The sequence below is a fragment of the Solea senegalensis genome, linkage group LG15, assembly GCF_019176455.1.
Source record: "Solea senegalensis isolate Sse05_10M linkage group LG15, IFAPA_SoseM_1, whole genome shotgun sequence".
NCBI lineage: Eukaryota > Metazoa > Chordata > Actinopteri > Pleuronectiformes > Soleidae > Solea > Solea senegalensis.
Genome location: NC_058035.1, coordinates 8688638 through 8711978, shown reverse-complemented (window position 1 = coordinate 8711978; position 23341 = coordinate 8688638). Strand labels below are relative to the sequence as shown.

General features: G+C 41.3%; 1 protein-coding gene across 31 annotated transcripts in view; it reads right to left on the bottom strand.

Moving 5' to 3' along the window:
* Positions 1-758: 758 nt before the first annotated feature.
* Positions 759-23341, bottom strand: part of LOC122782306 (neurexin-1a) — a 215725-nt gene continuing 193142 nt past the window's right edge. For 22 of the 31 annotated variants that reach the window (XM_044046616.1, XM_044046637.1, XM_044046623.1 and 19 more), the window contains 2 exons: positions 13941-14028; positions 759-2631 (listed from right to left, as the gene is read on the bottom strand). In XM_044046616.1, the coding sequence (XP_043902551.1) occupies positions 2327-2631; positions 13941-14028 (393 nt within the window). In that variant the 3' untranslated portion in view covers positions 759-2326. The remainder of the gene's footprint in view (positions 2632-13940; positions 14029-23341) is intronic. The other 9 variants (XM_044046648.1, XM_044046618.1, XM_044046625.1 and 6 more) reach the window with 1 other exon arrangement.

Below are 23341 nucleotides of genomic sequence, written 5' to 3'. Positions count from 1 at the left end.
TTGGAAAGGTGTTCAACTATGAGGTTCACAGTGTGTGATTCTAATTTAAAATCACGGCACAGCTTGGTACTTGGTAGAGTTAATTTCGCAGGGCAACGAGAACGGAGGCATCTTATCTGATGGGGTGCGAACAGTTCATCTGGAGACCAGTGTGCCTGGATAGGTGTCGTCAATTTTGGACCACTGAATCCACTTTGTTTAATAGCACTGAATATGTTGCCTATGTGTCTTGCTTGCTGGATGTCCAAAAACCTGCAGATAACCCATGGAGGAAAATCATCCTCGGATGAAATCGTCCTCTCTTACAGATTTAAAGAGAAATTTCATTTCTTACTTTATATTTAAGTCATAATTCAGCATGAATGGGTGCAAGAGCAAAGTCTGACACACACACACAAAAAACCTGAAGCGGAATCTCTAAGATCTTACTTGTGCTTAGTGTTGTAACAAACCATCTCTGATTATATGGCTTTTGGAGTACTATCACAGCTAAATACTAAATCCCTGGAGTAGTGCTTTACTGAAGTGGGTGTTAAAAGGAGAACAGGTGGAAAAGCTGCATGTTGCTCTGATACATTTTGTCAGTAGACTGGTTTTAAGTTCACTTAGGAGATATTTTATTTATCTGACTTTCCAAAACTATTTTTTTTAATATATATATAGCGCTCCATATTTTTTTCCGCAGCGTACAAGAAGTTGGAGTTACATCGGAACATAAACAAAACACGCCGAAGAGGAAATGAAAGAGGAGCAAACAATGAGAATTTATAATCATCATTTATAGTTCAAGGTCATGTTCCTCATACTCATACGTTAAAAGTACAGGTCTCTGGAAAGCAGAACTGACGGACAGAATGACAGAACAAACACAGGACAGCTGGAATGGAGACCGATTTTGAGCTTCTCCTCTCGTTTGTGTCAGCACACGTCAGACAATCTTATAATACCACTTGGAAACACACACACAGCAAGTTAATTTATATTAATCATCCGTCATCATCATTCATGTTCTTGAGCCTTCTCATGCATGTACTGTACGTCAGGATTGAGAAGGAAGGCAGTGATTCTACCAGTATCCTTAACAGATGCATGTACAGTTAGTTGTCCCGTCACACTTGTCCACCCACAGTTAATGCCTTTTGCAGTTTTGGGGAATGGATAGGCTATGGCTGCTCCAGGATTATGTATCTCTGGATGGGATTTGTATAAAAACTATGTAGGAACACATGTTTTTAAAAAAACAAAACAAAAAAAAAGAAAGCAGGGGAAATCAAATAATTACTTAACTGATAAAAATGCAGATGTCCTCATAAAATCGTCTATGACTAGCAACACGTAATAACATTTATGTCTTTTTTTTTTTTCTTGTTTTATTCCAAAAATGGTAGAGGAGCAGTTATAGTTAGCATCATCTATACAACAGGCTATAAAACACCACTTTGTCACAGTCCAGAAAGCACATATAGATGTGGTTGTACTGTATATAAACATATGTACTGTAATCAGATTATTTTGCGTGCATGGCTCGGGAGTGATGGCGTTAGCGGCGTCCTCAGCACTCTGAGAAAACTCTCTTTCCTTTGTGTTCACGTCGTGTGAAAACGAAGGCCTCCAGATTTTACTTAGTGGCACAATGGACGTATTCTTTTAAATAATAGTCTTTCAAGAGAAATTGCCATCCGTTAGGATCTCCATGCTGCGGTGGCTCCTTCAGCCCGGTGTTAGTCTCTGCTGGCCATCATCTCCTCTTCAGTGAGTACTTTGGCTGATTCCACTGACGTCCATCAGGGGATTTTTTTTTCCCTCCTTGTTGAGATCACCATCAACCCGATCACTATCTCTTTCTCTGCTTCGAATATTTGGCGTGTTTATGTACGTTTTTATTTATGCATTGTGTAATTTTCTCTAGGAAAGAGTCCCAACCACACAAACACAGGCAATGCAAATGAAAACACAAAGTTCGTAACGCTGTACCTCTCTTGGCAAAGTGCATCCGTGCTCCTTCGTTTACGTCGTCACGGCCGAGAAACAAGTCACTGATGGGTTAAAAGTTGTTTGACATGTTATATTATGTATGTAGTTCATTTCCTCTGGTTGTCAGAGCCACATCTCCATCATTCTCTGTCTGTATTGTGTGTATTCCGTCTCCGGTGCTTGAGTCCAGATAGTTCTTTTTTTCATTTTTCACATGTACTTTTTAGAGCATTGTCTTTTAGGAAAAATGACTAAATAATGTTCATCTTTGTTATTATACTGTACACATTTTGATGTCCTGATTTGTCTATTTTCATAAAGGTTTGTCTGGTTAAGACCAAAGCTTTGACAATCACACATAGTACTCCTTGTCCTTGTTCTTCTTGTTCTTGCTCGAGGTCTTCGCAGTGTTGACCGGCTTCTCTTTGACGATGGTGCCGTTCGACTGTGCGGAGTTGCTGATGTAGTTGCGACTCTCGTCGACGTGGTACGAGCCTTCATCTCTGTTCCGATATTTGTACATGGCGTAGAGCAGGATCAGAATGCACAGCGCCGCTGCTGCTACGATGCCAACCACCATTCCTGTTGTGCTGCTGGACTCTCTGAACACCTCCGTCGTGCCTGGTAAACCCTTTGGTCCAGATCCAGTAGGATTAGCTGCAAGGGGAACAGAGACAGGATTAGCTATAATGATCTTTAGCCCTCCATCTTTCACATGTTCTAGTTATTATTATAATAACTTTATTTATGGAGATGATGCTGACGTCATCCCTCAAAGGTGTTAAAGCAAAAATATAGATGTTGCTAATATGAATGCCTTTGCTCCATTATAGAAAAGAGTACAATTCCACAATGAGAAGAGACACAAACCGACAAGGTCAATCATTCGTGATCTGAAATGAAATGACATAGGGGTTAAAGATGAGATGGTAGCAGTCAGATAGATTATTTCTGACTAAATGTATTAAAATAAATCTGAACGGTGACAGTTTTAGCTGACAACAAAAACAGAGGATTTATCTTACTCTTAACTTGCAGTATCTTTTGATTGTCACAAAATCCAAGATTACTGTGGACATCGCTTTGAAATGACAGTCAATATTAGAAGACACGGAAGAAACTTAAGTAGATAAGGGTTTTCAATAAAAATAGGAGCTGGACATATTTAGACTTAGGCTTAAGTGCATGCTGTTTATCCCGTCACAGTGTCATACTTTTTTTTGCAGAGCATTATTCTGATGATATTTATAATTCTCGGTATTGTTCATATTTGGGAGAGTGGTGGTGAGATGCCGTACTAAGGAGAGAGTTGCTGAAGGTTGAAGTAAGGCTGAAAAGAAAGACAGGGATGTTTAAAAATGCACCGTTTCGAACATGCTGTACGGCACAGATATGAATCGCGACGCCACATTTACAACAACTCGCTGTAAATTGAGGCGGCACGACTGTATCATGTCATGTGTGAAAATAAATCCTTCAGAGAGAAACAATTCTTCATTTGACTCAGCAGATTTTTGCCAAAGGCTGTCCCCACGTCTGCTCTGAAACGGTGCCACATAATGGAGCATATTCTGAAAACACATAAGCCCCCCCCGATATCATCCAGTCCTCCTGGCACATCTCTCTCTGTGTGTGTTTTTGTCAGAGTCATCATTTCTGCTTAAGCTTTTGACGCATTTGCAAAATCCAAATACTCCTCACAAACATTTGGAAATGAAAGCGTCTTGAATGATTTACAGCTGGGTACAGATCACACGTCCTTGACGGGAAGATTTACACTTGCATTTGTATTTGCGCGAGACAAACTAAGAGTAATAACCTAAAACTCGGTATAAGTTGTGCTGCCTATGTGACTGATGGTTGTACCTGGACATCCTAATGACCTCAATCAGGTCTGTCCAGATGTGAAAGTGACTGTGAATGGCTGTCTCCGTGTGTTGTCCCCGCGCTGGACTGATGTCTGGCGATCTGTCTGGACGTAACCTGCCTCTCTGCCAATGTCAGCTGAGACTGGCTGCTAAGCAGTGTCGATGATGGATGGACGGATGTTAAAGATTCTTTTAAAGGCCATTTACTGGCAGGAGGAGAAGACGTGACGTAATTGCAAGAGAATGTTGGCATTGGGAAAAAACAAAAACAAAAGACAACGTAGAATTATGATTGATTTAATTATTTATCTATTTTCTTTACTGGGTAACGTTTTAGTGTCTGGTAAAGTACGCTGTCATTTTGTAACCTTTGTTGGTCAAAGAATCTTAACTGTATCAAAACTACATAATACTATTGAAGCATCATTTAAGTGTACACTGCACTACGTGGTGAAGCATGATTTTTAATTAAGTGGGTTAAAACACAGTGGGTGTGATTTGCTTTTTTATTTTAATTTATTTTGGGCTTTTCATTTAAGTTTATAAAAACATATTCAATTCTTATTTTGTTCAGGTCAAATTGCGCACAGTGATTTATAGTTTAAGACCTTTGAGTTTATTAGTGAAATACTTTGAAGAATATGAGGTGACATTATTCCCACTTACACATTTATGCACATCCTGAACACGTATAGTTTATATATGTTCTTCTGCATATACGTAAGGCCACCGTGATACAGTAGATTATGTGAGAGCATTATTTGAAGTCGGCTCTTCATTAGTGCTGTCAAGGGGCTACAGCACTGTGCATTAAACATATTAAAGCTTTTAAGGTCAGCTGTGACATTCACTGGGCAAGGCTATAGAGAGCCAATTTAAAGAACTCCATATTATATATTGAAACATATGCCTGAGACATGGCTATATATGAGCACATGTATAGAACATATTATACATTAATAGTAACTTCAATATTCATATGAACATTCATTAATATTCATGTGAGGAAGTTTCAAACTATCTCACTTTTGCTGTTTGACTTTTGATACTTGTGTCTTTCCAAGGGCATATTGGTTTCAGGAAAAAAAACAAAAAAACAACTGTAATCTTCAGCTTTGATATGGAACCAAATTTCGCTCTAAACTAGAAACCGCGACATCGCCTCTTCATTATTCAATCCTTTGTTCTTCATCGGAATGACACTGAGTTCAAACCCGGTATCCACATCACAGAGTGACTCTCCATCATTAAAAGACAGAGACATGAAAAACAACATTTTTGCTCCTATTGAAGTTCATCTTAATCACCTTGTTCTGTGGTGTCACCTTTTTTTTCATAACTTCACTAACTTTTCTGAGCATGAGCGACAATGAATTTGTGGGACATTCTTAAACATGAGTAAAAACAACAGTATAGGTCACTAGGTATCTATAACTCACATTACAAAGAGTACAACCAGACATTTCCAAAGCAATATCTAGACCTCCAATATCCATGCTTGCATTGGATATATCTATCACAGTGTACAATAACGCAAAGATGAATTTTGAATGTTAAATTATCAGCGTCTGGAAATGCACAGTGTGAAGTCTGCACTGTTTTATACAGAAAATTAGCTGCATATGTTTCACGTCACATGGCAGTAAAGTCTGTTACTACAGTTTGTAAAAGATATAGTTTCTGGCCTAAACTATCCATCACTGTAACAGTGATTACAGAAAAAACTACTTTTGTCAATGTATGCTGCACTTTAGGGAATCATGTTCACCAGTGAATAAGGGAGGGAGTATCGGCAGGCCCACTTTCCGTTCTGACTGCAATCCAAGTTATAATACAGCACTCTTTAGTCTCTGATAGTGCTCTTCATTCTTATCTCTCTTGTGTCTCACTCAGCCTTAATGGTTGTCGAAGACAAAGCTCCCCTTTGATTGCATTCATGGCTCTTTTGGAGTGACAGTCTAATGTTTAGACAAACATCACTTTGAATGGCATACTCTTCTCTGATGACCCACACAGATGGTACGAATCTCTTGTGGAGGTGGACCTCTTCCATGCGCTACGAAAGGCCAAGAAAAATGTGAACTTTTAAGAGAGGGGGCCCACTGTCTGCCAGGAAGAGGAGATGCTGCAGCAGTTCATTGACATGTTTTCCTCCGTAGTTAGGCCGATCAGTAGCCCAAGTATATTCCCAATGCCAGCACACATTCAAGGACATGAGCACACTACAACTGGGGGATTGAGTGTGACTAAGCGTTGCAACAGATTAGCTCTGCTTGTGACAAGCCCTCTTATGCTTTCAGACAGGTTTGAAGAATGCTCTCGCCTTGTAGGCAAAAGCCACTGGTTGACATGGCTTTTTCCTATAGCGAGCCACGGTGCGTGCATTAATGGCGAGTTACTTTTATGTTTGCTATCCATCCTTTGAACGGGGGTCACAGGATTGAGCGCGGAGAGAGCAAAGCAGGTTGATGAAGGATGAAGGAGGTTAACTGTGGATGTGGCAGCGTGAGGGTTGTAAATGAGACCACAGCTGGCTCCTACAGCGAGGTGACAGAGTTGGAAGAGTTCTGGAGGCAGGTGGTCTCAGTCTGCCATATCAGGGATTAAAAATGTGGCAACAGTATAGTGCACTGTTCTTCCTTCAGTGATCTAACGCGTCAGGATCTGGGCTTTATTTCCTCTAGGCAGGATCTGTTGATTGGCACCCTGTAGGCTCTATTCACAGAGACTCCAGAAGCCCCAAATCAACAGTCCACAGTTTTTGTTCCCCTTTCATTATGGGATTAAAACTGCAGTTAGCTTGTCAAAGAGTCACTTGATAGCAGACGGGGATCTGTTGTGGTCGCTGAGATTATCTGATACACTTGATGATGCGGCTCATTTGTCACCCATGAGCATGGCTGTAAACCCTGCCCGCTCCACCCATGGAGCCCTCAAGCTGAGCTCTCTGGCAAAGTATTATGGCGGAGAAGATGGCCTTTCGAGACCGCCTCATAAGACCTCCGTCCAAATACACGTGCCTGTCTGTTCATTAGCAGTCCATCACCTCAGAATGGAGGCGCATAAAGTGAGCGAGAAATAACGCCTGAAACGAGTGTTTAAAATGATGGCTGCTCTTATATGCTCTACTCGAGCCTACCCAACGGTAAAATTAGACATGGGGAAAATGACCTTAAAGTGATGCCTAGCTTCATGGCAGCATAGCAGGGGTGCACTTGTGAAGTGATAGAGGTAAACCCAGGGGGGTTAACTTTTGAAGGATTGCAGGGGCTGCCAGAATAACTATGCCCCTCTCTGGCTCATTCCAGAGTGAGACTTAAATTACAGTATCACATTCAGACCATAACGTTGTCCGAGCTGTATTATTCACAACGAGAACCTAGTATTTTGTTTTGTTTAATTTGGCCACAGGTCATTTGCTTTCACCAGACCTTGGTGAGATGCCTGCAGAACAGAAGCACAGAGGAAAATGGGAACAAAGTATCACAGACGATCATAAACGTGACCCTGACAAATACAGTAAATGTAAGCGAAGAAAGGAAAATAGCTTGACTGGTAATGTTAAATACAGAGCGGCAGTGAGGAGTGGTTTTAGTGCTGCGATTATTCCAGGGTTCATTTGATGTTTTCCCTTAGTTTTAAGTGAATTGAGTAAAGATACATGAGCTTGCATCAGATATTAGCTCTGCGCGATGGAACCTGTCATTTAAAGAAAGCCTGTGCAATTCCCAATGTGATTCCTTTTATTTCTGCCTGACTTCATTTCGCCTCATGCTCCAAAGGAGAGGAATGGGATCAGAGATTCCACTCTGTCAGGTGGGATTTGAATAAATGGTCCTCTTCAAAGCCTATTTCTCCTCATTTGTCTGCAGCAAGAGGGTTCATTTGTTTGGTAATTTGTGACAGTGTGAGCGGGTTGACGAGAGCAACGGACAAAGGAGGGTATAACTTCAGGTGAACATGGAGCTTGCTGAGAGGTAATGAAGCAACCAGGACTACTTAGGATATATTGAAAAGACAGAATGGCCATGACCTTTCATTATCTTGTGATGGCAATAGGTGAAGAGTACTGTGTAGGGAGCACATGGACAGCGCTGTTTGGCAAATGGACGCACTGTCATGACACACATTGGTTTATCAGGCAAAGATAGTTTAAATAATGAAGTTAATATGGTAAGACGGTGATAACAGTGACACTGGAACCTGCAGCATAGCATCTCTGAAAGATTATCGTCAGAGCGCGCATCTAAATGTAGAGCGGCGTCTTTACAGGCAGGCCGAGTAAAAACTCTCCACCTTTATATGGACAGATGGTAGCCATTACTCTTCCTTTGTCTGCTCCGATGCCAGGTAGATGTGTGGCAGGGCTGTTTTGTCTCTGCAGGTAAGATATATGAGTCAAAAAGACCATTTGTGTTTTTTAGAATAAAGATTTTATTGTCTTGTGTTTTGTTTATTTAGTGTACCCATGTCTGGAGTTGCCTGAGTTTGTCCAGATCTTTAAAGATGTATGGAGTGATGAGTTGTAATTGCAGTCATTTTATGTCATTTAAAACCCAAATAATCCCACAACTTCAACCCTTCAAGGGGCATATTTTTCTGACTCGTGTTGTGTATATTGAACTGTATTTTAAAGTTGTGTAAACCTGGTGTTTTCTTTTTATTTCTAGGCAGTGCAGTGGGTGGGGAGCAGTTATATTGGATAGAACTCCTTCTAGCATGTGGTGTGGTGGTCACATTTACCCTGTGTTGTTGTGCAGTGATGAATGCACACGTGTCGTAAATAGTCTTGGGTCTATGATAGAATCTCCTCACAGTCAAGAGCACTGCCTATTTAATATTTGTCTTATTTTGTTAGTGTAGGAAGTTGGTGTCTCATTGGTTTGGTGTTGATATTGTTGGGTTACATGTTGAACCCAGTCTTAAATTTAACGCCACAGTTCACTTTGAACCACTAACCCGGGTTAAATTAAGTGGTTGCGGGATGCCTTTAAAGCAAGGCTACCAAGTGACACATGGCTGTAATTCAGCCAGATTAGTGTGAGACCATCTTCTTGCTGCACATATCCACTCATAATCACAAGCTGTCTGAGCCGTCATATAGTTGGGGATCAGTCTGCAGACAGGTCACTCCATCTCTGCCGCTCGGCCAAACACTTATTAAATCCCTCTTCCCTCTTTAATTATCCGAGTGTCCTCAAGAAGTGATACAGGCCATCCTGTACTTGTGACATGCTGGCAGTGTGCCTGATGACAGCACGCATGTTTGAGTCTGAAGTGGCTGCGCTCATGCCGATGGTGGATGATGAACTGAGAGCTGAGCAAGCTTGAAATGAGGTCCAAGTGGGAATGATTAAATGGTGTTGGATTTAGCACAGTGGAAAGGTGTGGTGCAGTTTAAGCCAAACCCGGGGGTGAGATGAAAGAGGAAGGTAATGCTTACTCGGCTTGAACACTCGTATGAAATTAATCTCTTGATTAGACTTGTAGGCGCAAAGCTTGACGAGATAATCAGAAGCTGCTAGGTAACGACATGGGAGTAGTATTTTGGTGTCATTTCTCAAAACAACATATGATGTACCGGGATACTAAGCGCACAGATCAGAGGTCAAAAAGAGGTGCCAGTTAAAATATCAAATCAAATGACACATTGTGGGTGGTGTTTTAAAGCCATAATTTACTTGTACTATCATCATCATTGACCTCTGGCAGGGCTTCCTTTTTTGGAAAGCAAAGTCGTTCATGTCCTACTTACTTAAAGTGCCTCGTAGCGTGAGCATCAGTGACGGCTCGTGGTCAAAAAATAAAAGTAATTGAAAATATAAACATGGCAGGATCAGTGAAGAGAGTGGCAGTGAGTGTGAAATCCTGTTTTTTTTCTCTCAGAACACGCTTGATTTAAAATAGGGTGTAGAGAGAGAGAGAGAGAGAGAGAGAGAAAGCTTGAATGACACGATCCCTGTTGAAAGAGTGCAGGGAAACAACAAAAAAAAGAGGCAAGATTCTTTGAGCTTTTCTGCAAATTGTCAAAGTACACAGAAATGTTTTGTGCTATGCTTGAAGGTCGTTGGGATGTTTCAGTGGGCATCAGCTCCGATCGCATTCAGTACGAATCCAGTTTTGAGAAGGCGATTTTTTCCATTTGTTAAAGGATTTCTTCTAGCAGCAGCAGACTGCTGGCGATGTGCGTGCCACTGTGCTCAACAAAGGAAAGAATGAATAAACAGCTGGGTATGATTGAATAACCTATTAAATGTGGACAGTGACCTCTTAAGACAGCACAGCGCTCTTGGTATTTCATTAATCTCACAGCCACTTTTAAAACAATGATTTAGTCCCTTTTTCTTTTACTGACATTACAGCCGTTGCCATAGGGTTAAAGAAAACATATTAATTTGCCATTTGATTTTTTTGATTTACTCTATGTATTGGTTGCCCAACAATACATTAAGTCTATTAACACAAATGTCAAACACATTATCAGCTGCTAATGTCACTGAAATAAAAGCGCCAGGAAACACAAAAAGATAAGAGCGCATGGACAGAAGCACAAACTAGAGATGATTAACCTTAACCTGCCTATAGGCAATCCAAAGTGACAGGCAAGGGAAACTGAGAATAATGAGATTTCTTGTGAAACGAAGACGGCTGCATACATCAACACATAAAAAGACAAACGACGGTTGATGCGGCAAGTGTTATATTGGGATATAACTTTCTACTTTTAAGAACTCTGCTGCAAAAAAAATATGGGAGACGGATCGGAGAAGTGCAAGTAAAACAAGAAGGGAAAAAAGGAATCCGAGCATTTCATTTTGAACATTTAATTTCACATTATACTCACTTCACTGTCCATTTCCTACAGTTTATCTGCATTCAGCAACAACACACTCACTCCATCTTTTGGGTTAACGCGCTTACCCTGAAATACTTGGAGGAATATATTTGATATTTTGGACTTAACCAGCGCGACGAATGTCACACGTCAGTAGGCATCATTATCTAAGAAATCCAGATATAGCAAGTAGAATTTAGCAATATTTGAACAAGAATGGGGGACTAGCAGCAGAGTAAAAAACAAATAATGGAGAACAAAGGCAATGCGAGATGTAACCTTGAATATGGGTCTCTCTGTGCAGCAGCTGCCCTCCATCAACAATCTACATGACGCCCATGAAATGAAGCAGGTAGGACAGAGATATTCTTTCCATCTGACCCCATGCAGCTCAGCAACCTCTTCCATTAACTTTGAGAATGAAAGCTGAGGTTGGTACCTGAAAATCAGCACCAGCCAGAGTCTTGAAGTGTTTGCCAAGCTATTTTCATACACCCGAGACCACATCTATATTTTCTGCCGGTGATTGCTGACACTTAAGGATACATAATCACAACACATGCACACAGGGACTTTTGTTAAAAAACGCTTAACTAGTTTGAGATAAATGTCAGAATTTATACGGCAGCTATCCAAAACACGAATAGCCCGAAAAGCACATTAGGTCATGATGTTATTGCAGTTTGTTCAATTAAATTAAATTAGCCCCGTTTATCATTAATCACAGTGGCCATTGCAACTAAATATATGCATTAACGTGTGCCTGATTATTCAGTGTCTGAGTACGACTGTATATGCACACTCCCGAAAAGCAGCTTCCTATTACTGATCAGTATCAGTATTACAGTGCCTGTATATTCCTTTGTGGTTTCCCAAACCAGGGGGAGGATTCGATTTGCTGCAGTATGGTCTAATCGGAATCTTGCTGGGTGATAAGCTCCGCTGGTTCCACTGGTTCTCCATGGTTTCCACAAGGAAGAGGAAATAAAGGCAAAAGGTAAATGTACCCGATTGATGTCACTCAGTGGCTGATGTTGTGGGACAAGACGCTGATGATGTCAGCTGACCTTGGGCCATAGATAACTCACATAATAGACCCATAGATAATGGACCACTTATGCATCAGCATTACCCTACAGTACACAGGGGCTGTGTATGAGAGAGAGAGGGGGAGAGAGAGGGACATACCAAAGGGGCCTGCATCTGTCTCCTGCTTTGAGTTTGCAGACTGAGCAGATTGTCAAGGTGTTGCAAAGGAAAAATGATATATTGTCGGTGTCATTAAAGGAATTGGCTGGACAGTAATATGAGGAAGTAGTTCTTTATGGGCAAGAGTGGATCCGGTTCTTTTGTGCACAGCAACACCATCTGAGATGTGGTGAGTGCTTGGTGGAGCGTGTGAATGGTTCTGAATGTAGATATTAATCAGGATACGGTGCTCGACAGCTGCCTCCCAGGGAGCCAGAAGCTCTGGTGTCAAATCCCCTTCAGTGATCACAGAGGGAGAGGGATACTCTGCTCTGGGACTGCACGTCCCCGTGCATCACACAGTTCACAACTGATGTTTTGGCAGATGCCCTTGTCAAAAAATATCATAATGCAAGCTGCTGGTGTGAATGAGTACACAAACCAATCTCTTGTGTGTGGCATTTGTCAGTGTTAGCAGATGTACATTGGACGTAGCTATTGTGATGCTGTCCATCGGGAATATCACTCAAATGAGCCATGTGAGAGTTATAGGAACTGTGGCAAAGCTAATCTTGCAAGTGTAAGGCAAAAGGGAACAGGAAAGAAGAGAGAGCAGGAAGTTGATAGTCTTTGCCGTGGGGCAGACATTAATTTAGTGAAGGTTTTATGACCACACACTGATCAATAGCACAGCTAGATGGAGTGGGGGCCTTGGGTCTGGATTTAATTGTTCTCTGTTCTCATCACTTCAGAATGCATTTGAAAATCCTTCTATTCATAGGCGGGCACTAAGGTTAGACTTAATTGCCTTCCATGTGTGGCAAGGTAAGAGATTAAAAGTCTGGCAGCATTGAAGGGAACAAACATTTACAATCCCAATTTGTCAAAGTAAAGCTGATAAAGCAGTGACATTTGGACACACTTGGAGGGGAAAGAGAAGTGCTTTGTTTCATTTATAATTCACCAGGGCTCTCGAACACAAGGTTTAAACTTATTGACCAAAATAGATTTGGGTGTTTGTTTTATGCAGAGAAATGTGTGTGATATGTGCTACAATCATAAGCTCCATGGGCTGTGAAAAGGAGATATCGTGAAAATGGGTACACGAGAAACAACAGGAAAAAAACTCTCACCGCTCCCGGCACAACTTAATTAACAGCAGTGGGGACAGGTGTAAACCTCAGTCTTCACATACTGCTGCTGCCTGGGTTTGCCCTCCTTGCTCCTGTGTTGGTGTCACGCGGCTCTGATCATTACAAGCATGTCTTGTCTGTATTTCCACTGTCTTTCTTTCTGTGGATACCCCTGTTTGCCCATAAACCAATACCATAAATTGATGAAGATGAATATTGGACAGTTAAAACGACTGCAGCTCAATAACAATAACACCTGCTGTTGTGAGGAATATAAACATGGCAGGATCAGTAAAGAACTAATACATAGTCCCAAAAAGCTTATTTTTTTGTTTTTTAAATTAGTCTTTGTGTAAATGAAGCAAAGAAAATAGTGTGTTAATACACAAATAGACACAATCCACGCCAGCTTTTTCCTCCCGCTTTCTGTTTAACTTAGCTAATCCTGACTGCGGCTTCATATTAAGTGGGCAGATACAGAATGAGACTGGCACTGATCTTAAAATGTAACAAACAAATACACGCTTCTTTCAAAAATGATTCCGACATAAGGTTGATGGCTAAACCGCTTACATAAATAGACCATGAATATTACAGCCATGAATGAATGTAAAATTTTACTGCAGTTATATTTGATGCTCCAGGACACTGGAATATAAAAACATGAAGAAAAAAAAAAAACACACTCTGTAGTGGAAGCTTCCCAGACAGAACTAATAGAGCGCCTCCAGCTTGCTCTATTATGAAGTCAGTGGTATAGCCACATACAAGAAAAGCAACTCTGCCTCTGAGAAGTGCTCAAGCTCTAACTAAGACTCCGGTCTGCTCATTTAAACGTGGTGCGTGTAGCCTGGAGTGTCTGGATGGGGGTCGGCTTTGACACACACAGAGACACACTGACACACCCAGAGAGAAGTAGAATAAAAAAAAGAGATGACTAACCTAACCCACCTGAGCTCGGCTCACAGGGATCAATGTCCTCATCATCGCTTGGACATTCAGCCGATGCCACCAGCAAGTCGTCGGTCGTCTGAAAAGAGAGAGGCGCACAACTGGTGAGGGCGCAGTATACTCTGCTGCATCAGTGGAGTAAAATATACAATAGTGGGGTTTCCGGAGGGTAAAGTTTAGGGAGAAGCAGGACAGATGAGATGTGAATCCAGACAGCTTCACTATTTGGCTGCTGGATTTATCTGTCAACACGGTCACACGCTGCGCGGCGTGCTGTAGCAGCTGTTACCATGCTTTCAGAAATTAGATCTGATTCTTTGAGGAACAGTGGAGGCTAATGTCCGACGCGCAATTGTCAAGTCGCATGCTCAATTTGTGCTAGAGTGTGTGTGTGTGTGGCTTCGCATGGCCCTTCAAGGGATTATCGAGAGGCATCACAACACACCTCTGACATTCAGAGGACAACCAGCCATGAAAGCTCGGAGAGGAGCCTGAGAACGAACGCCAGAGTGTTGGAGGTTTGAATGCTTTTCATTGGATGACATATATTATCACATATTCCAAGAGCAATTTCAATGCACTTCCTCATCTGCCAAACACAATACATTTTACTCTTCCAAAAAGGTAAAGGGCAAACAAAAGAGCAGAAAACAGCACACTGTAAAACATTCTGCTGCAGTGGTCTTTAATAGTATTGCTTTAGGCCATTTGATCAGCTCTGCGTTAAAGGTCATTTCACTTAAGCATGGCAGCCTCTTTGGGGCTGCGTTAAGAGTTTCAGTGACGGTGCTCTACTTAGCTGAATAACCTACTGCTATACATTTAGTCTTGCACATCTACTCCTCCCTCTGATGCTTATTTATATATCCCCAAAGGAATGCTTAACAATATTCATTCTACTTAGGTATTATATACTCTGGGGGTATGCATTAACAACGATGAGAGATGCATTAGGTTCCAAAAATGAAGATGAATTTATTCAATTTGAGCCATTATTTCACTGATGTTTGACTGTGCATTGGGAGATTTCTGCAAGTTGGATTAGTATTGACTCATCTTAACGGAAATTAAAGGTGATGTCATTTCAATATCCATTTGGCTGCACATAATGCAATTCCGTTGTGACTGTAAAATCATTCTGACATTGTGAACATGGGCCGACATCATCTTTACATAGTAATAGACATGGAAATGATAGATCAAAGCCATTAAGGGAGTTGTGGTGGATGGCTGTTTTTTTGTGTATCTGTGCTGGGTAAGGCCCGGGGAAGCCGTCCAAATGTAAATTTAATTTGCTGTGCATGAGGCTGATATACAGTGTCGGCCATCCAGATGGCAAAACCGCCGGATCCTGGAGTGCCACATCCATCACTTCAGCCTTGTGATTTGTTTTTCCTGGCAGGAGATCTTGACACTATGCGCTCACTGGCAGAGGTACGAGAATCAAGGAATCAATACTCCCTCTCTGTTCTTCCCACCTTCCCACTCTCATTCTCTCTCACTCCACCTTTCACATTTTTCCTCTTTTTTTTTTCTCTCTCGCTCTCTCCCGCTTCAACTCCGTCCTTCAGATTTATTTGCGAGAGGCGGAGAGGAAGCAACGTGATGGGGGTGCAGTAGATGTGGGTTAACTCCCCGTAGGATTACCTGAGCAGAGGTGTATGGCGTTCATATTTAGATGTTTCTGTGTCTTTGTTCAGGTCTCAAAGCCAAAGCGTGAACCCTGAAACTCCATCGCCACAGTCGAATCCAATAATGAACACGCATGTCGGTTCATCTCTTTACGAGACAATGTTTGATGTTATAATTAAAGGTAGAGACACCAAATCCAATTGTAAATAAATGTGCCAGTTGGAGCATTTATTTGTCCGTATTTTTGCTTGTTTGAGTTTATGGAATTATTATAGAGTGTAAACTTTACACAATACTTAGTTGTACAAATAATTATAAGTAATATAAATAAATAAATGTAGGATTTCATTCCACTTGAGACTTTCAAACTAGTGGCAGGGCAGTATGATATATGATTTCATAACTGCACCATAAAATAATGCCATAGTCATTTCACCCTCCAAGGACAAAGGTCTGTGTAACTGTGACTCGATGGAGACTGTAAGCCACCTCAAAGTCCAATCCATTGATCCTATCAAAATATCAACACTATGCTACACTTCTAAATGAATCTTGTGTGTGTGTGTGTGTGTGTGTCGTAGCGGTAAGCCTCTAAATAAACACTAAAATGAATTCATGTGTTACTGGGCACCAGTCTGCCTTCCAGGATTAGTGTGAAGGTCAACATTTTGATGTGGTCATGACCTGGTTCAAATCCAATAACATTACGAATTCATGGTGTCCTCCTCCAACACTTGGCTTCTTTTTCACCCGTGACGATTCAATGCGGGCGATGTGAGGGGCTTACCATGCAATTTAGCCACCATGATGAAAACTGACAGGTAGCCTGGCTCGGGTGCCAGGAAAGAACACTGAAACCTCTGGAGATCTTTTCTAAGGGAGATGTCCTAAATAACACGGGATAACCATGTGATGACTTTGACCCTGCTGTGACTCTTACTTCAAAATAAAAACTGTTTTTCTCCCATAAATGGCATCGCTTTCCAGAGTTTTCTGTGAATACATTATGTTTTTGGGAGGCTTCATTAGCTCAGCGGAGTTATTGATGCGAGGGGCATCATGCCCACAGGTAAGATGCTTCAATAGATAAGCGCATAAACAAGATGTACCTGTAGTTCATTTTATGAACGCACTTCTAAAATGCTGAAAGCAAAGGCTGGGGGGCTTGCAAAGCATCATTAATCTAGCACTAAAGCACTGAAGCCATGGCAAACCTTTAACACAGCTCATTTATCTGCCTCTACTCAGAGCCACAGAACCCAAACTCCTTTGAGATGAACTTGAGAGACAGTTGGGTGACTGAAATACGCATAAAAGGACATTTTGTAGAAAAAAAACCTACTCATTTTTCCTCTCCACAAAAAAGACTGGATTATGTTAAGTTGAATACAGTGTAATGTAGGTGTCGGGGGAGATGCGTATACAAAGGCACAAAGAAAAATTTACTGTCTGTCGTTAAAAAAAAGAAGCTATTGACTGACCTTGGCTCATGCACTGATTGAACCATTAAAGGGGATGTGGACCAAGAAAATCCAGCCTGACTCGGACTAAGGTGCCCTGATGCTTTCTTTAGCACTGTCATGCTGGTTTCGATCTCTGTGGATTGATAACGGTCCTCTTTAATGAGATGTCCACGCCGACCCATGATCTGCATGTGCTCGCTAAAGCTGGGTCAGCAGTCTCAATCTGCCCGACGCAAGTTTATCTACAGCTCCGGTAACGCTCGTCTGTGGCCCAATGTCCAGTGGCACCTCTTTACTGACCGCTGTATGGAGCAGGTGCGCTTTATTGCAATGCACTACATTTGTACACCTCTCCCCTGAATGTATGTTCCCCTCTCAATCCAGGGATGTGCAGGCAGACGGGGGGAGAGAGGAGGGGCTGCTCTTCAGGGAGGATGCCGTGTGCTTCTGGCCCAGGTGCTTGAGAGACACCGTCTCTGCGATAACCTCTCGTATGCTATGTCTCCATGGAGAGCCGTTGGTTTTCACATTGTTTTCTCTCTGTTCTAATTTGATGAATGCTCTCTGGCACACAACATGTCTCTTTGGAGACGAGCTGAAAGTCAGGAGGACGCTGAAGGTATCTGAAAGGTTTATCCAAAGCATCCCGCTACTGTCCCGGTAATGTATTCCACTGAGGATGCAGGATGTTTTCTTTTTGCCTTTCAGTTTTTATGTTATATACTGTACGTATAAAACCATGTTATTTTTTCCAAAGGAGTATAATGTCCCATTTTATACTAATATTTTTAATTTGTTGCTTGTTAAGATCTGTTTAAATGTTCAGAATGTCAGAAATCCTGTCTTTTAATAGATCAGTGAGTTTGAAAATTCACACACACACCACCACACACACATACTGTATAGATATAAATATATATATAGCATGAGAGTCTCTCCCTTTGAGGATATTGGTGCAAAACATGCAAAAGACCCCCCATATTCAGCTACTTCATTTCTTCATTTATAGTGTTATTTATTATACTGTTTTTAATAATTAGCAGCAGAGCAGGTTTTCTTAATCTCTATGTGAAAACGGGATCCCAGGATGCTTATTATAATGTTGAGTGTGTTCACTGAAAATATCAAAGAAATAATTAGCTCCATCATTGTTAAGTGAGAAAAATCTTGTACTCCCACAAGATTCTTCAGACTGTTCTTGGCAAAGCCCTAGTGTGTGTTTTTTTTTTTATTTTAATGCCATTATCTCACATTAATCCTGGATATATCAAATCAAGTGTATACTCAAAACACTTTGGGCCAATAGCTGAAAATGTTATTTATATCTTGTCTATAATTGGCACCAGCTCCTGAAGCCAAAGCTCCAAATGTGCCAATAGCAGAGAATCAGTACTCTGTTAATCCTCCTGCTCAGACTGTGTCCCATTATTTCTCATGCTGGCACCTATTTTTCTCTGATGGCGCGGCCTGCAAGTGTCCAGATCTGACCACAGTTGTCGCCGGCACATGCTAAAGGGGAGGAGTTTGTTGTCCTAGGACTCACTCTCGCAGCAACACATCATTAGTGTGCCAGCGAGAGTGAGGGAGTGAGCAAGTGGGAGAGCAGATAGAAATGGCTCGTGGTTAGACGCGGGATGAAGAATGCCTCCCTATTCTTGCACTGAGCTTCACACACCTAGGGGGGCTCTGATATACAAAAGTGCAGCCCATAATAACAAAATGGTGGCTGGTGCGCCTTATGCTCCAAATGCACACACTGTGTTTACCCATGGCAGCTATCATACTGCAGCAGCAGCTCTTATCAGAATGCCTGATGACATCCAAGTATCTAACTTAGCACCCTGGAACTAGGTCAATGTTGATGAATAATTTAGCCCCAGATGCTCAATAGATTCCAACTGAATAATGAAGGCATGTGGGCCTGCAAGGCTGAGGTTCAGCTCAGTGTACAGCCTGGCCTTCGCCCACAATCTCTCTACTGCTGATCTGCCAAATCTGCTGAACTGTTGTGGACCCTCACAGTGGACATCAGCAGGGCTGGAAGACAACAAACCGAAATATTGGGATATATATGTACATATACCACAGTGGCTATATCTAATTGTCAGATTAGCGTTTACAATTCTGAACAAATAAGTCAAAGAAATGATTTTTTTCTTGACAAAGAACTACTGTGATGTTACTGAAATGTTGTCAAGAGAAAAAAAAACAACCCCCCCAGAGTGTTCCACGTATGACTTCTTTCTCTATGTTCATACTTAAAATAGAGTTCTGTCATAACAGCAAAATTTAACAGTAGTAATAAAAAAGACCTAATAATTAATGATTGAACATGATTCATGTGTTCATGGCTCCAGCAACAGGATTAGTCTAGAACATAATTTTTTTTTTTCCGGAGCGGTCGGTAATTACCTGAGGCAATATGCCATGCATTATTTTTTATATTATATTAAATATAAGCATGGAATGGAATGTATAAGTGCATTCTGCAGGTAGCACAAAGTCTCAGAGCACCAGTGTTTGCATACCCTGAATAACTGGCATCCACTTCTTTCTGTTTTGACTCCTCGTGCATGCCGTATAGTGTGCTTGCTGTGGTGGACAGCTGTTTTCATTTCCTAAGTTATGAGACACTGTCCCTTTTGGGAGCACGGCTTTGCTTTATTTAAAACAAAGCAGCTGCTGCTGCTGCTGCTGCTGCAACTGGACCTGAGGCTGAGTATCAGAGTGTCATTAAAAAAAGGATGGTCAGAGGCTCTCCATCTCCTCCCCTGGTGCCCACATGTTCCTGTCTTGCCATACATCCTCCTTGAGGCACAAGTCACTGCACCCCAGACAGTCTAACAAGATGCTGGGAGGCAGCTTCACACACCTGGCAAATCCAACAGTGTGGCATCATACAAGCATTTCAGATAGAGACAAGGAGACAAAGAGACTGGTGATGATATTAATATTGTCGATTTGATAGAAAAAATACCTTCCTTTTGATTAATTCTGCCTAACATCAACAGTCTGACGGGCTAAGAATAATACACTTTATTTATATAGCTCTTTTCTTATCAATCTCTCTAAAACCAGTACTGTTTGTAGTGAGAGGATGAATTTCCAATTCCAAAGATACAGTCATGGAAACAAATGCAGTACTTTTCTGCTGTGAAAAATAAAAGGGCCAGATATAAGCGAGGGATACAAATGGACAGGTGGAGGCTAATGTGTAAGTGTGATGATGCGCTGCACAAGAAGACGAGGATATGAAGTAATTACAGCGCAGTTTCAAAATGTACACACGTCTGTGCCCTTGTTAAAAAAAACTGTTCCCTCTCGGGGACCTGAGAACACTGAGCTGTGTGTGGACTCCTTTTAATGTGGCTGCTTCAAGGCACTGCTGCTCTGCTTTGTAGCTGTTCCTCAAGTCCCCCTTAGGACCTCATTCCACTTCTTCTCCAGGAACAGTCGCTCAGTACGGCCTGCATGAAAATTCTGAACACTGAGCGCGGCGTATGATAGAGTTCCGGTACCGGGGGGTAAACGGGAAGGTTGTCTGGCTGTGTGGGAGTTAACACAAAGTCCATTTCCTATTCAGCGCCTGCACAGTGCTGTCGCCATGTCATGTCAATGAGTGAATCATGTGTGACTGATGCACAAAGTGTCCTCGAATACAACTCCAGACTCAAGACAGTCTGTTTGCCATATGATGATATTCTGTTGATATTTCTAATAGGCTATATATATATATATATATATATATATATATATATATATATATATGTATAGATCTCACAGGGCAGAGACACAGCACACTTAGCTGCAGCCTTTAGCAGATCACACTGGAGAAGGCTGGACGCCTCCTGTTAGCTACATGTACTAAATGATAAGATCTTAATATGAAATTCATAAGACACCCTCTGACTCCATCTATCTGCAGCGCTCCCTCCCCTCCTGTTCTCTCATTCCTTTCTCCCTCCCGCCTATGCATAAACGCTGCTCTATAGAAGTATACTGTATTACATAGTCGACTTCGTCTCTCCCTCCTCCTTATCCTCACTCTCGCACGTCTCAGATAAATGAAATCTGTCGGCATTGAAGCATTTTCCCCTCTGGATGTCCTGATATTTTTGTTATCTAAAATCGAATCTGGAGCTCACATCTGTAGCTCGCCTTGGTAGTAATCTGGCCTGAGAGCCAGAGAACTGCCCAAGAGGAATATCACTAAGGATAACCCTGGGGAAGGAGGGAGGAATAACAATTACCAGAGAATGGCTTGTAATAATGCCGCTTTCTATCAAAATGCTAACACACTAACTTGTCATTTCACTCACAAAACAACAGCATAATTACATGCTCCTTTGCCTCATACTGTAATCTAAAAATAGAAATCCAACCATGTTTGTGTGTGTTTCTAGAAAAGAAAATCCAAAGAGGAGGAGAAGCGAGGCATCTTGGCCTCAAATCAATGTCTTCCTGACTTTACCTGTGTCTTGACATTCAGTCCCAGTCCCTCATCAGGTGACAAGAACATTTGTCATCCTAATATAGATGCTATCACTTGTGCGATGAGTGAACGTGGGTCTAATTCCCCCGTGTAGCGTTTGCGAAAACATGACATGAAGGGAGAGGAAGAGCAGCTTTGCCCTACATCAGACCAGGTCGCCTGTAGCCCCCACAGAATGTCATCATAATCAGATTCCTGTCCTGCAAGTCTGGATGTGTCATTCACAAAGGGCTGAGCATGACCGCCATAATCTAATCAGAAGTGTTCCCACTCAGAAGAGAGGGAAAAAAAGAAAAAGAATAAAGAAGAATAAAAATCATGTTTCAGCTTTGTTTTTTTTAATCACCAGTCCGTCCCTGTTGTCAGTTTAGACAATTCATGGCTTGATCTGCTCTTAACTAATTATAAAAACTGTAATTTTGTGTATTTTCTTTCTTGTGTCATCTTGCGCTGAACGTTTTGAAGAAAAGAAAATTAAAGCCTGTATTCAATTTCACTCAGATTTACAGGAACAGGCTGTTAAAAACTCTATTATATTTGCCACGAGTTGTGGAAGACTGTTACTGTTCTTTCACCACTTGACAATTCAGTTATGTTCCTTTCCCAAAGCCATTCTCTGTTACTCTCCTTCTCATGTCCACTTGTTTGACGAATTAACAAGCTCCATTTACTGGCATGCCTTTGTTTCATTTTGTACCTGCTGGAATATGTTTTACCATAATTAAATCTCTCTTGTATAATCTCATCCCGAATATGCCTTAATGGTACTTTGGTCTGTTTTTGAGCCCAAGATGGGTTTTAAGGAGTCCATGACCAAAAAGTTAAGGGAATTCTCTGCTCTCTGGGAAACACTCAAAGTCACTATGAGAGGGCTGATGGTCCCATTGCAGTCTTTAAGGAAGAAAGAAAAACAATTAACGGCGATAATACAAGTAATTGTAGTCTTGGGAAAAATAATCATCGGGTCTAAAAATGGAATGTAATAGAATCCTAAAATTTAAATATGAATATAATTCCATTGTCAGAGGGAAAATTAATAATTTACTTCTAAAAGTTGAAACACTTTTAACTAAAGTGACAAACCTCAAAAATAACTGCAGAGAAACTTAAAATTCGAGCAGGCAAAGACAAGATACAGTCAAAAACTGGTCAACAAGACATTAATCATTGACTTCGATCTTTATACCTTTACTTCCACAGATGACTCTCAATTTTTAGTCGAGTAACAAGCAGGATCTGAAGACACAGTTTGTTCGTGTAAAGTTTGCAGAAGCGATTAGTTTGGAGTAACAATTCCATCAAGCATTTCAGGAGATTCTAACACTATATTTGCGAAGAATGTTTAACGGCTCTATGGCAAAAAAAAAGATCCTCTTAGTCCTGCCAATTATGGGCACATCTCGTTCAATTTTGTAAAATTTGAACTAAAGTACTGGGAACAAGATTGAATAGACATTATTATTATCCATCCTGACCCATCTGGTTAATATACCAGGCAGGATTTGCCTTTTCAATGGGTGACGTTTGATCAATAGTCTCTATGGTGATATGGTGACTATAATAAAAACATCACAAGCAGCTGTCTTTATATTTGACACACAGAAAGCTTTTGTAAGAAATGGCTTTAGCGGTTTGGATCTCTGAGGAGGTTTGGTTTCCGGAAGACTTTTTGTCGATGTAATTTAAAATACTCTCTTGTTATTACTAACAACATCCCATCAAAACCATTTTCGACTTTATCTGGGTGTGAGACAAGGTGACTCTGTCCCCTATGTTATTCAATATTGCACTTGAACCCTTCGTGA